Consider the following 13,699-nt stretch of genomic DNA (forward strand, 5'->3'; position numbering starts at 1 on the left):
CAATAGACAATTCTGATGTAAACTTTTTTTCACAATTAACTCTAAATCCCCCTCCCTCCATTCGGCGCTGCCCCCTGCCACCTCCACACACCGACGCCCTCCGCCGTCCCCTCCCCTTCCCCTACCTCGGTGCTGCTACTGCCTCAATGGAATCCGATTATGGTGGCTGAAATCTCAACAGAAAAATTAGAGATGCAAGACTCGATTTTTACATTGGCGGTCGTTCACCCTTTCCCTTCCCCCACCTCGGCTCCGCCACTTCCCCCCAAAACTCCATCCTCGTCGCCTTCCTCTAAATCTCCGACCTGACTTGATTTGTTTTGAAAAGAAGGAAAAAAAAATGTCTTTATGTGCTGGTAGAATTAGGGCTCTGTTGGGATTGAAGGGGGGTTTTCAGATGGATGGGGTTTGAGGAAGAGACGATGGCGGTGGAGGTTGGGAGGTCGATCGCTGCTGCTATCGCTGGAATTTCAGAGAGGGGGGAGGTCGGAGGTTGTCGAGGAAGAAGGAGAAGTGTCTACTGTAGCCGAAATTTCAGAGAGGGAGGGTCAGCCGAGTTTGGAGTGGGCCGCGGTTGGAGATAGTGGCTGGAGGTGTGATTCTGGTGGTCTGTGGCTAGGGTCGGGCACTGGTGGTCGGATTTCAGAGGTTGGGGCGGCGCGCTGGTGGTCTTTGGTGTTTCCATGGTCCTTGGGTTTTATTCTCCCTCAAAACAACGATCTGCGGCCGTTCACCGGAGCTTAAGGGTCATCGGCAACGGTGGAATCTGAGGAGAAGAAGTGTTGTGCGGGGGTGTTTGATGAGAGCAGCGGCGGGTGGGGGAGGGAGCGGCGATGGTGGTGGCAACAGAGGGAAGAAGACGGGGGGGATTTTCATTTTTTTCTTTTTTTTTTTTACTTTGTTTTCCACATGTAAAAAATAGGTCTAGGTGGCAATTCCGGCTGCCACCTCATCAATTTCGGTTGCCACAGTGGCATTTCCGACACTGGCGTAAGAAAAAATCGGTCGCCGGATAAATTTCAGACAAAAACTAAAGGTTAGGTATTTAAAAGAAGAAAAATAAAAATAGGTGCAAAAACCAATTCCGTGTAAATGTTATGGATTTACAAGCAATTACCCCATTAAATTTCTATTAGTAATCGATTAGTTAATAGAGGTTGTGGATACGATAGTTTCTAGAAGAGCAAGTACATGCATTTAACTAATCGATTACTATTTTTAAGCTCAAGTAAGAAATCATAAGTGACATCATGATAGTATGACTAACTAACCAATGGACTAATGGATCAAAAAATCAAGATCTGTCAATCAAAAACACAATCAATTGATCATGGTATGTGCTTGCGCGTGTTAAAGGTGAATTCTTTTACAGTATTTCCAACTTTTTTTTCTCTTTTTTAGGTAAAAACTTATCTCCTATTTTTGTATGGCTAAAACACGAACAAAATGTTCTTTAATTTGTGCATATCGGACTAATCCATGTTAATAGTTACCATAGTACTTACATTTTGGACTTAGCTCTTTTACTCTAAAATTAAACATTTAAAAAATAATAAGATGTATGTCTCTTTTTATAATTAAGTAAGAGCACTCCCAGCAAAAATCCCAAAATTATGCTCCTATATTCCTCCCTAAAGCTTCCCTATTTAATTTTAAGATCTCGATTTTATAAATACATACACCAGATCTCCTATTTTCTACATAAAAACAATAATTATGTGTGGGCCCTACTAATTATAAGCTTAAAATAAATTTAGGATGGGTGTAAATTTAAGATTGAATTTAGGTAGGTGTAAATTTTTTTGTGGGCCCCATCTAATTTAGGGGATCTGCTGGATGCATTTTTTAGCTCATTTTCAATTGTTTTAGCCTAAATTTAGAGTTAGTGATGCATTTAGGTGATCTGCTGGGAGTGCTAAGTCACCTCAATTTAAAACCCTTCTTAAAATAAACAGTCATTTACCATTTTTATATAATAAAATAAATAATATCAATTCTGTTGGATTATTTATGTACAGTTTAATATATTTACTACCAAGTCAATCAAATACGACAACAAATTATTAATATAAAAATAAACCACTTTTTCTAACGGTAAAAAGCAGACTACGATATTTAAATTAGACTTCCTAGGGTCAGTTAGAAAAGAAACTAATATTCCCCTAAAAAGATAACAACATAATCTAAACCATGCATGATAGATATACTCCCGCATCCTTTTCTATAAACAATTAAACGAAGTTTGGATTTGTATATAATCTCAGTGCAACAAACAGAAGCCCGTGACTCTCGAAAAGATCTCATTATAGTGAAAAGAATAATTCAACTGTAGAGCGAATGGATAAAAACGCCATATTAGTTAAAAATAATAAAAGCTAAAAGTCATTTATTTGACTACGATATTAATTGTAACAAATACTATAGTGCTAGATATTAAAGGGTATTAAGTAATTGTAACAATCAAAAGAAGTCCTGGGACTGGAAGTGTTAACTATGTATAGCTTATTCACGTGTTTCATTTTTGTTATTTTTGTCATCATGGTCCACCAAAATTCTCAACATATCTTATCTACGCTATTGAATCGCATCGTGGTTATTAAATATTCTCGAATTATTACTCAAACCTCATTTTTTAAATTAAATTTAAAAAACTTATACGAACGCAACAACCCAACCTAAAAAAGACTTTTTAAACATCTAAAGAACTCATTCAGTAAAAATAAAACTATTCGATCATAAATTGATCTCTAAATTCGTTACCATCGTAAAAATTATTTTCGTCGGTAAAATTCAAAAAATTATTATTTTATTATAACTTTCGCTCAATCACATTAAATTCCGCGCGCTCAAATCACTTGTGCATGATTTGACATGGAGAAAGCGGAACCGATATCACAATGAATCATCTAAGTGGTTAGCGAGAAAAAAGAAAAGAAAAAAAGATTTATCAGTTTCAGAGGTTCTCTCTCTATACTTGAATAAGAAGCCCTGGTCTTTCTGCTTGTCTGTTTCTCTCTCTCTCTCTCTACCCACCTACGAATTTGCTGTGCTCTCGATTTCTCTTTCGCCGTTCGGCAGCTCGACAATCGGTTCACGAGATCTTTCACCAGGAATCGAATTTTAGGTGAGTTTCAATTCAACAGCATATTCAGCTTTTTTGGCACTTTCTAATGCTTTTTCTTTTTTCATCAGAATTGGTAAGAATGGCATTTACGAATTAACAACAGATTATATCCCCTTCCCCAAATTTATTCCTCCTCCAGTCTTTCATCTTGAAAAATATTTGCTCTCGGTTGTTTATCTGTGAATTAATATACAATTAACCGCGCTTCCTCTGTCCTCTACCCCCATTTCTGCCTTATCTCTATCATAGAAACAAGCTGCATCTTCCTGAATTTCTATATTGCGAGATCTGTCATCTTGAATTTGGTATTATGAGTTTCAAGTATGGGGGGAAGTGTTCCTTGTATAATTCGCTGCATGGGTCCAAAAATTTTGGCTTTTCCTGACTATTTTTTACTGAATTTGCAGAAAATTTTATGCCGGATGAGAATGACAGGAAATGTGGTTGAGCAATTAGCAAGTCGTGCTGTCGGTCGAGGAATTAATTAAGGTGTTTTTCTAAAGAGAGCAAAAAAAATCCTAAAATTGCAGCTGAAGATTGGAGTTTTACCAGTCCTGCTGGTAGCGGGATGTCAGTTAGAAGAGAAGATACAGCTTCAAAACCGGATGAGCTCCAGATCGGTTCTTCATGGATTCCAGCAACCCCAGCTAAAGCCACTTCGACAAGCTGGCCACCGATCTGCACGAATTGGGGAGAAAATCAGACGGTGCAGGCAAATTGTCTAGAAAAGGAAAGATTAGCTACCACTAACCAGGTGGCTCAAGCAAGTCTATCTGGGTCGGAAGAATTTGTGCAGCAGAGAGAGTCTGCATGCCATGCTTCAATTAATGTTAATAATGCAAGTAGAGTTGCCAACAACTGGCACGCGGGCATGACCACTCATTCCCATGTTTATGAGGAGAATCTGATTCATTTCGAGAGTTGGGTGGCCGGAGAGGCTGCCAATTCCCACATGTTTGGAAAGGGTTTAAGCACATATGACAAGTTCTCCATCAATAATGAATGGTCAAATGTCACATTTGGGAGTCTCTTGGAGGCGGCGATGGGCAAGAAAGCAGAAACAGAGAATGCCCTCACGCAAAATAGTTTTGCCACAAGCAGTAGTGCTTCCTCTTCCTGTTTTCACCCTCAAGTTGATCATGGTTTTCTAGAAGACCCACTTGATAGGAGCAGGGTTTCAACTCCCTATTTTCATCCACGAGTTGAGGGAAGGCAGTTCACTATGAGCTCTGGAAATGCCTCCCTGCAAGATCAACACGCCATGCTTGGAGCAAATTTTGATGCAGAAGGGAGAATATCCAACACTGTCATTGGTATGTTCACCATCTGATTATCATAGAAAATTTCATGTCTAAATGTTCCCATTAATGATTACAACAAAATGACATTGACTTGTATCTATTCTATTATCTACTAGTAGAGAACCTTGAGGCAGATAACTTGCTCAAGAGCTCAGATTCCCCCACCCATTAAATAGAACCTGAAACCACCTAGTTCATAAGCTGTTTTCACAAAGTTGTACAGAATCCTGCTAAATTGTGAGTTTGCAATATGAGAAGAAAATGCCGCTTTACAGTGTTTCTAACAAGCAAAAAAATTAGTGCAAGAATTAATTATGGAAGCAGACATTCACTTGACATGAAACAACAATAATATTTGCATTAATGCATTATGCAACAGTGTGTATCAAAGTGGAGGAAAGCTTTCCTTGGTATAGAAAACCACTGTAACAGCCAAAGAGGAGTTAGTTGAAGGCACACATCTTGAGGCTGCTCTCTACAACTATATTAATTAGGAACAATTGAAACTTAAAAGTAATCATATAGCAAGAATCTGAAAAATATCTATGCAACCTACTTATGCATGCAATGTTTTATCTCCTCTACTAAATATGAATCTGCTCGTCTCTAACAGATAGGAGTTCAATCCCCTCTCGGCACTTACTTGATCTGAATTCACCACCCAGAGTGATTACCGATGCAGCTTTGAGAAATACTGTGTGTCAATTTGAACCTATAACACCAGAGAAGACAAACAGAGGTGACCAGCAGGAGTCTGCAATGAAACATTCAAGCATAGATGAAGCACATACGGGAGAAAAGAACATCACCAGGGATGGAGTGATGCGACTACATGAGAAAGAAAAGTCCCCTCTGGTGAACGATCAATTGAGTGAAGTCACGTCAACAGAGTTGCAGGAGAATCACAAGCCTGACAAGGGAGGCATGGACGAAGCTGATTTGCTCAAAACCCCTCAGCAGAAGACCAGGAGGAAAAAGCACAGGCCAAAGGTCATAATTGAAGGTCAAAAAAAGAGAACTCCTAAATCAAGTGCACAGAAAACTAATGTTCCTCAAGACACCACGAGAGTCAAGAGGAAGTATGTTCGGAAAAATGGTGTTAACCGGTCCTTAGGAGAGGCAAACAATGGAAATGAGCCAGATAATAAAACTCCTAGTGCTAACGAAACTCCACTAAGAAAGAGAAAGAACGGAAGAAGAAAAGGAATCAGCAAATCTGAAGATGACACTGATAAGGAAACCACCGAAACTACAGAAATACAGGGCCCCAAGCGTACTCGAAGATCCTGCCGAAGATCTCTGAATTTCTACTCAGAAGACCCAGTAAGAGATGGAATCTCACCAGGTTGCCCCTCTTCAAATTGTGAAAGGGAATTGCAAGCTAGGAACTTCGGCACAAAAGATCAACCAGAAAGTGCACAGTATCCCCAGGGCCCCTTGCCGGACACACTAAAGGAAAACCACATGCTCACAGATCAAAGTGTGTGTACCAGAGGGAAATGCCAAATAGTATTCTCAGATGTTACACATGATAAAGAGGCTAATACTGTTCAAGTGAGCATGAATCCTGATGGCCAATTGACACCAAAAAGCCCCAGTGACTCCATCAGCACATGTTTGAAAAGACAAAACATGGATAAAACTGTGGAAGCAGCACTTGGCAACAGAAACGAGTCGGGAATATTTTATAATTCTCTGCAGGCATACCTTTCTGCTTTCACACAGAATGCAGATGCTGGCACACCTGGATTGCATTTTCCAGCTATCTATAAGAAAAAGAGGACAGAAAAGGTATACAGTACGGTAACATCCAGCATGCAGATTACAGCATACTCAGACAATGGTGGGAAACTTGAAAGACACACTCTCAGAGATTCTTGCAGAAATCAGTTTATGTCACCAACTAATCAGGGATCTTATGATGCCCAAAGTCAGGTTATTAATCTGCAAACAACCAGATATGCAACTGATGGCATTCAGAAGGGGAAGCAAGTGTTTGAAGATCTGTTGGCTTTGGGACCCACACAAAGGATTAAGAAAAGAAGATCAAAAGCCCCTACTCGTCAGAGGAAAGTAGCTTCATTAATGGAAAACTGTAAACAATGGCCAAATTTTCCAAGCAGAGCAGCAACAGTTTCCAGAACTCAACAAAATATTCAAATTCTCAACGAACCACTTACATGCATTGAAGCTCTTGCGGCTGACACCCGATCAACATTGGCAACCAAGAAGCGCTCAAAGAGAAGCATGCTTATTAATTCAACAGCGCAAAATTTGTATAATCACCAAAACTTTGCTGGCACTTCAATGGGTACTGATAAAGCTCGTGATACTAATATCAATAAAACAAAGTTAGCATATAGATATACTTGACTGATTTTCAACTTATGATGCAGGACCACCAATTGCTCTAACATGGAAAAGCGTGTCTCCAGTTGATTCAATCACTGATAAACTCAGCCGACTAGATCTAAATGCCGAAAGCGGAGTAACAGAAGAAAAGTATAATGCATTTTTCAGAAAATATTATAAAGAGCATTATGCTCTTGTTCCATATCAAAATTCTGGAGCTGTTGTCCCTTTTGATGCTTCATTTGATCAAGTGAGAAGAAGAAAACCACGGCCTAAAGTTGACCTTGATGATGAGACAACAAGAGTGTGGAGACTTTTGTTAGAAAATATAAATAGTGAAGGCATTGATGGGACCAATGAGGAAAATACAAAATGGTGGGAAGAAGAACGAAGAGTATTCATTGGAAGAGCAGACTCGTTCATTGCACGCATGCATCTTGTACAAGGTAACCACACAATCATTTACTAATCCTATAATGGAGCTGACAAAGGCCCTTGACTCACTAAACGAGAACTATGATAGAATCAGATAAGAAATTAAATAAGTATTGTTGATAATAGTATAATACTATAAGCAAGAGACAGCTCCCAATAACCTATTCATTTTACATGTTTTACTATGCTTAGAGCCAAACGAGAAATAAGGAATATAAGCATCGTTGATAATACTATAACCAAGAGACAGCTCCCAATATCCTATTCATTTTACATGTTTTACTATGCTTAGACCCAAGATGTGACAATAACAATAAGTTGTGCACTCAAAAGAATTGGAAGAAACGTAATCTATGTTGCTCCATATTCCCCTCAGTATATTAACTAGATGCCGAAAGATTAAGTAAATAATAGAAAAAACTTTTATTTCCTTGACCAATCACTCTCAGATTCATCTTTTTTAACTTTGCTAGATAAGAAACCTCTTCAACAAAATAAAGACATGAGTTCTTCCCGGAAGCACAGACGTAACCTAGAGCTAAGTATTAGGAGACTGATCAATACAACTGTACGTACTATGCATGTAACAAGCACCTCACAAGATACTAACTGTCAATGTCAGTTTGGTTTTCCATTTAAGTGGAGAATGAATAAATTAACATATCATGTATATGGCCTAAAAAACTTAGTTGTCATCAAAAGGTTCAGTCCTTGCTGAATTTGGAACTTTTTCTCGTATTGTCTACTTTCATATCATTGAAATCTTTAAACCTAAGCATTTTGTGATATCTTCCACAGGAGACAGACGATTTTCTCCATGGAAGGGATCGGTTGTTGACTCTGTAGTTGGTGTTTTCCTCACTCAGAATGTTTCAGATCATCTTTCCAGGTTAGTTTATCATCAACTAGCTATGTACTTGTGCCTAGGTTCTGACCTTAAGATAAGGATGTCACTATGCACGTTGACCCTTGCAGCTCTGCCTTTATGTCACTTGCTGCGAGATTCCCCGCCAGGCCAAGCGTCCACTCAGCAGAACTACATAGCGATAGATCAGATGGTGCAACCAATGAGCCCGAGGTCTGTGTGCTCGATTCTGATGGGTCCTTTGTTTTGGCCAAAGAGATCTTAAATGAGACAGTCTGTAGTGACAATACTAAAACGCTTCAAGATTTAGAAGACGGCAGCAGTATTAGAGAAGCGAACAGTATGAAGCCATCTCAGAATGCTTCCAGTGATGACAGTTCTCTACAAGGCAACTTCAGAGGTCAATCAACAGATACTTCTCTTGCTCCAGTTATTTCCTGTGAAGTTATAGCAAACAGATCTGTGAGTTTGCACGAGGATGGTAAAGACACAGAAGACACCCTTTCTTCTCAGACTCCAGAAATTTCTTCTCAGAACTCTGCAGATTCCCTAATTGCACAGACCACAGGAAAAAGTGATTCTTGCTTATTGAGCACCTCAGAAGAAGAGCCAACAGCTGGGGTTAAACCAAATTGGTTGACTAGCACATCTTTCGTAAAGCTCCTACAGATGACAGGCAAGGTATTACATGGGATTCATGGAGAAGGCAGTGACAAAGGAAAGCCTGATGAAAGGCACTATACACCATCAGAAAGCTTGCCTTGCAGCTTGCAGAATGAAGATCCTTTAGACAATCCTACGGTACCTGCTAAAACTGTTGCATCATGTCGTCGGAACTCTTTGTGTCGTGTGCCTGATTTGGGAGCACAATCACCAGACTATGACTTATATCAGAAAAACAGCAAATTCTCAGATAGTTCCAGCGAGAAAGAACTTTGTACGGCTGAAATAAGTGAACTATCTTCAGAATGTGCATCAGGAACAACATCTCAGAAGTCAACAACTATTAGTTTCGGGGTTCCAAATCTTCCCAGTCCAATTGCTCGCTCAAGCAGCAACAAGCAAATTGAGATAAATCAAAAGAAAGTTGACGATCAAAGAGGCCAAGAACCAGAACATAACAAGATGCAGGGGGGTTCAGAAAAAACCACCTATCAAAATCTGATGGATGCTACAGGTAGTAGTAGCAACATTGATAATTTAAAAAAATTGGAACATAAGGAAGTAAACTCAAATAAGAATGACCTCAATAGCCATCCTGAGCAGACAATTAATGGACCCAAATCAAAAGGGGGAAGGATCAGTAAAGAAAAGGAGACCACAGTTGACTGGGATCAATTAAGAAAACAGGCACTCTTTGGTGGCAGAAAAAGAGAAAGAACAGACTGTACCTTGGACTCGGTGGACTGGGATGCCATCCGATGTGCAGATGTTAACGAGATCGCTCATACTATTAGAGAAAGGGGAATGAACAATATGCTGGCAGAAAGAATCAAGGTATCCAATGGATAGATGTGGCAAATAATATAGAGCTAACACATTTAATTTAAACTCATTACCATTTGATTGCAAAATTAGCTAGAACTCCCATTATAACTGATCATCTTTTGACCACTTGTGCAGGACTTCCTCAACCGCCTTGTTAGAGACCATGGAAGTATTGATCTGGAATGGCTTAGGGATGTTCCACCAGATAAAGCAAAGTAAGTTTGCATTATCATTTTCTCAACAATTAAAAAAAAAAAAAAAAGGTAAAATAGCACAAGCACCTAATTGTTGCTTTCAATTTTCAGAGAGTACCTATTGAGCGTAAGAGGTTTGGGTTTGAAGAGCGTGGAGTGTGTACGGCTTTTGACCCTTCATCACCTTGCCTTTCCAGTAAGTCTAACCTCACTTACAATGCCTTGCTTAGAGAAAAATAAATTTATTAATTGTATCTGCAACAATTGAAAAGGTCGACACCAATGTTGGCCGTATAGCAGTACGATTAGGCTGGGTACCTCTTCAGCCATTGCCTGAGTCACTTCAGCTACATTTACTAGAACTGTGAGTATTTGTGCACTTAATATATTTTCCCATGACAATGTAGAACCAGGCAGATAACTGACTTGAGCGGATTTTTTGTTTAGGTACCCTATATTGGAGTCAATTCAGAAATATTTGTGGCCCAGGCTCTGCAAGCTTGATCAAAAAACGCTGTAATTAATCTTCCCTTCTTCAGATTGATACTTAATGTTAAAATAACAATACAAGTGTCCTTCAATGACTTGTCATGCTCTCTCATTACAGATATGAGCTGCATTATCAAATGATCACTTTTGGAAAGGTATGGCATAGTTATCTGCGAAAATTTTGGTGATCCCAAGACACCCTGCAAATTTGTAAAACATAATACACAAGCACCATTGTCTTGTCAGGTATTTTGCACAAAGAGCAGGCCAAATTGCAATGCATGTCCAATGAGGGGAGAATGCAGGCACTTCGCAAGTGCATATGCAAGGTTTGTATCATGCAAAATTGATCTCCCTTTCAAAATTCTGGATTAGTATTTCTGTTACATGATAGGGTGTTAAGAATCCTGGATTAAATCTACCTCTGACTATTAAGAAAAAGACGAGAAATGCAATAGTGAAGCTACATAGACAACAAATATAAACTTTTGGATCTGTAATGAGTTGATTCCCTTGAGTCAGTGACATGAATGAACCACACTGTTATTTATGAATCTTGTGAATGTGCTTGTAGTGCAAGACTTGCTCTCCCAGCACCACAGGACAAAAGCATCGTGTGTGCAACTGAAAATAAGAAGCCTGATGAAAATCCAATCAGAAGTATGGATACCTTGCAGTTGCCATCTCCTCAAACTGAAGAAATGGATCCTAAATCAAGAGTAAGCAACTTGCAGTTGCCATCTCCTCAAACTGAAGAAATGGATCCGAAACCTAGAGTAAGCAACTCTCTGCCCATCATTGAAGAGCCACAAACACCAGAGCCTATTATAGAAGTTCCCGCCACACCAGAACCAGATTATATGCAAGATCCAGAATGTGATATTGAGAGTGCTTTTGGTGAAGATCCTGATGAGATCCCCACCATCCAACTGAACATGGAAGAGTTCACTCACAATCTGCAGACAATCATGCAGCAAAATACAGAACTGCAGGAAGGAGATATGTCAAAGGCCTTAGTAGCTTTAACTTCAGAAGCTGCTTCAATACCAGTGCCAAAGCTTAAAAATGTTAGCCGACTCAGAACAGAGCATCACGTGTAAGTAGACAATCATAACATCTTAAGCTTGGCAATTCACACAACTATTACAGGTGTTAAACAGCAAATTTTGAGCATGCTTGTGCACCTAATAGAGATTAGCAAGCTCAAATGACTCCAAATAATTCAGACTAAGAATAAGTTTTAGGTATTTTAGAGCAGATGACATGTCTGATAATCTGGGCATCTTATGATGATTTTCTCTTTGTACAGCTATGAGCTTCCAGATTCGCACCCGCTACTAGAAGGGGTTAGTCATATTATGTCTTATAACGAACACACCTGATGGTATAAGGTGCTTTCCAGACTCAAATAAATTTTAAATTTGCAGATGGATAAACGGGAACCTGACGATCCTTGCCCATACCTACTTGCTATATGGACCCCAGGTATGAAAACACATGCCCTAAAAATACATGAAAAGAGGAAGAAAACTACCCATTGCTCAAAATGGTGAAAACTTGAATCAAAAGATCTTAAAGAGGGAGAAAATGGGATCACCATCTAACTCAGTTATTTTAAGAATAACCAGCTCTGATAAATGTTACATACCAGGTGAAACAATGGATTCTACTGAACCACCCGAGAGAAGATGCAGCTCCCAAGAGCTCGAGAAGCTCTGCACGGATGAAACCTGTGCATCATGCAATTGTATACGAGAAGCAAAATCTCAAACTGTTAGGGGAACTCTTCTGGTATAGATACTATCATAGTAGCAATAAATTTGGTTGTTTAAGGCACAACACTAATACACATCTTCCCTGATCCTATTTACACTCTGTTTTATTATTTTAATTAGATTTCTATGGTTATGCTGATAGGAACTTAATTTCCTCGGCTAATTTATAAATCTAACATTCAACAACATCACAGATACCATGCAGAACAGCCATGCGAGGAAGCTTTCCACTAAATGGAACATATTTTCAAGTAAATGAGGTCAGTAGGACAAATTCTTTCGTTCAGATAAATAATTTGTGCACTAAAGTTACTATTGCTCTAGTTTCATTTGTATGATTTGACATCTGCAGGTATTTTCTGACCATGAAAGCAGCCTATCCCCAATGGACATACCAAGAAAGTGGTTATGGAACTTGCCACGGCGAACAGTGTACTTTGGAACATCAATACCAACTATTTTTAAAGGTAACAGCAGAAGATCAAGTTTAGTATGTAGACATGGCGGTTGGTTTCAGAATGGTTAACAATACATCAATTGTTTTTCTGCTTATCAGGGCTGTCCACAGAAGGAATTCAGTACTGCTTCTGGAGAGGTACATCTCTATTTTTAATGATGTCCTAATTTTAGCTCCATGCACGAGCACCTCATACATTAAGAGAAAAACATGAGAAACCTTGGAGCATAAGAGTAATCATTTTACCACCTGAATGTCATAATTAGCCGATGTTTCTTATTTCAGGGTTTGTATGCGTCAGGGGCTTTGACAGGAAAACAAGAGCACCTCGTCCCCTGATTGCCAGATTGCACTTCCCTGCCAGCAAGCTAGCCAAAGGGAAAGGAAAGACAGATGAGAGCTAGACGTAGACAGCAGTTAGTTTACGCCATGGTTGAACAGTGAGCGGCTCTAAAAGCAAATGGCATGGTGCATTTGCTTGTATCATATAAACGAATGTCAAGGTTGTACCAATGCAAATAATCACATTTCATTAGCAACTATTGAATCTTGGCATCTTGTAGGGATCTAGGAATTGCCTTTCTTTAAATTTGTTCCTTAAGCAATAAAATTAATTGCAATTTGAACAGTAGTGGTAGAACATTGATAGGGATGCACTGTATTGTCCTTATCATGGTTAAGGTAGAGCATGCTAGAGACAAAATGATATTTATAAGACGAGATCCTTCTAAATGGCCTGAGGGAACCCCTAGGACATTTTCAAAGGCGTTGCCGACCTTCCTGTAAACATGAGGAAAACATATAGCACTTCAATCCAAGGTAAAAGGAAGAGAAAAATGATTTCCATCGTATGAAGGGAACCTCTATAAAGTATAAATCATTATAATCTCTATGAAGTAGCATTCAAGTATAGAGTTCCCTCAAATACCACCGAAGGGTGCAGTCGGTTACCTTAGAAAAACAAGCTTTGGTAACCTATATAAGAGCGTTCACATTGGGGTTACATGATAGCTTACTTGATGAGGGGGGGACCACATTGTGTAAAGAGGCCGCATTGGGGTTACATGATAGCCTACATGATTTTTTTAGTTTTGATTTTTCCATTTTTCATTTAAGTTTAATTGCATAAATTTAAATACTCCCTCCGTCCACCAAAGATATGCCACAATTTCCTTTTTCGTCCGTCCACAAAAAATATGCCATATCCATTTTTAGTAGT

At 39.1% G+C, this 13,699-nt stretch overlaps 1 protein-coding gene across 1 annotated transcript; it reads left to right on the forward strand.

Annotated features, from left to right (window-relative positions):
- Positions 1 to 2,852: 2,852 nt before the first annotated feature.
- LOC130997941 (DNA glycosylase/AP lyase ROS1-like) lies at positions 2,853 to 13,102 on the forward strand. Its single transcript, XM_057923377.1, has 20 exons — positions 2,853 to 3,124; positions 3,532 to 4,437; positions 5,039 to 6,736; positions 6,822 to 7,223; positions 8,011 to 8,101; positions 8,188 to 9,574; positions 9,701 to 9,780; positions 9,871 to 9,955; positions 10,032 to 10,123; positions 10,207 to 10,275; positions 10,367 to 10,403; positions 10,495 to 10,577; positions 10,823 to 11,344; positions 11,558 to 11,594; positions 11,676 to 11,733; positions 11,900 to 12,039; positions 12,218 to 12,283; positions 12,376 to 12,490; positions 12,580 to 12,618; positions 12,766 to 13,102. The coding sequence occupies exons 2-20, from the start codon at positions 3,693 to 3,695 to the stop codon at positions 12,882 to 12,884; spliced, it is 5,865 nt and encodes a 1,954-aa protein (XP_057779360.1). The 5' UTR covers positions 2,853 to 3,124; positions 3,532 to 3,692; the 3' UTR covers positions 12,885 to 13,102.
- The last annotated feature ends 597 nt before the right edge of the window (positions 13,103 to 13,699 follow it).

Source organism: Salvia miltiorrhiza, chromosome 8 (genome assembly GCF_028751815.1).
Source record: "Salvia miltiorrhiza cultivar Shanhuang (shh) chromosome 8, IMPLAD_Smil_shh, whole genome shotgun sequence".
Lineage (NCBI taxonomy): Eukaryota > Viridiplantae > Streptophyta > Magnoliopsida > Lamiales > Lamiaceae > Salvia > Salvia miltiorrhiza.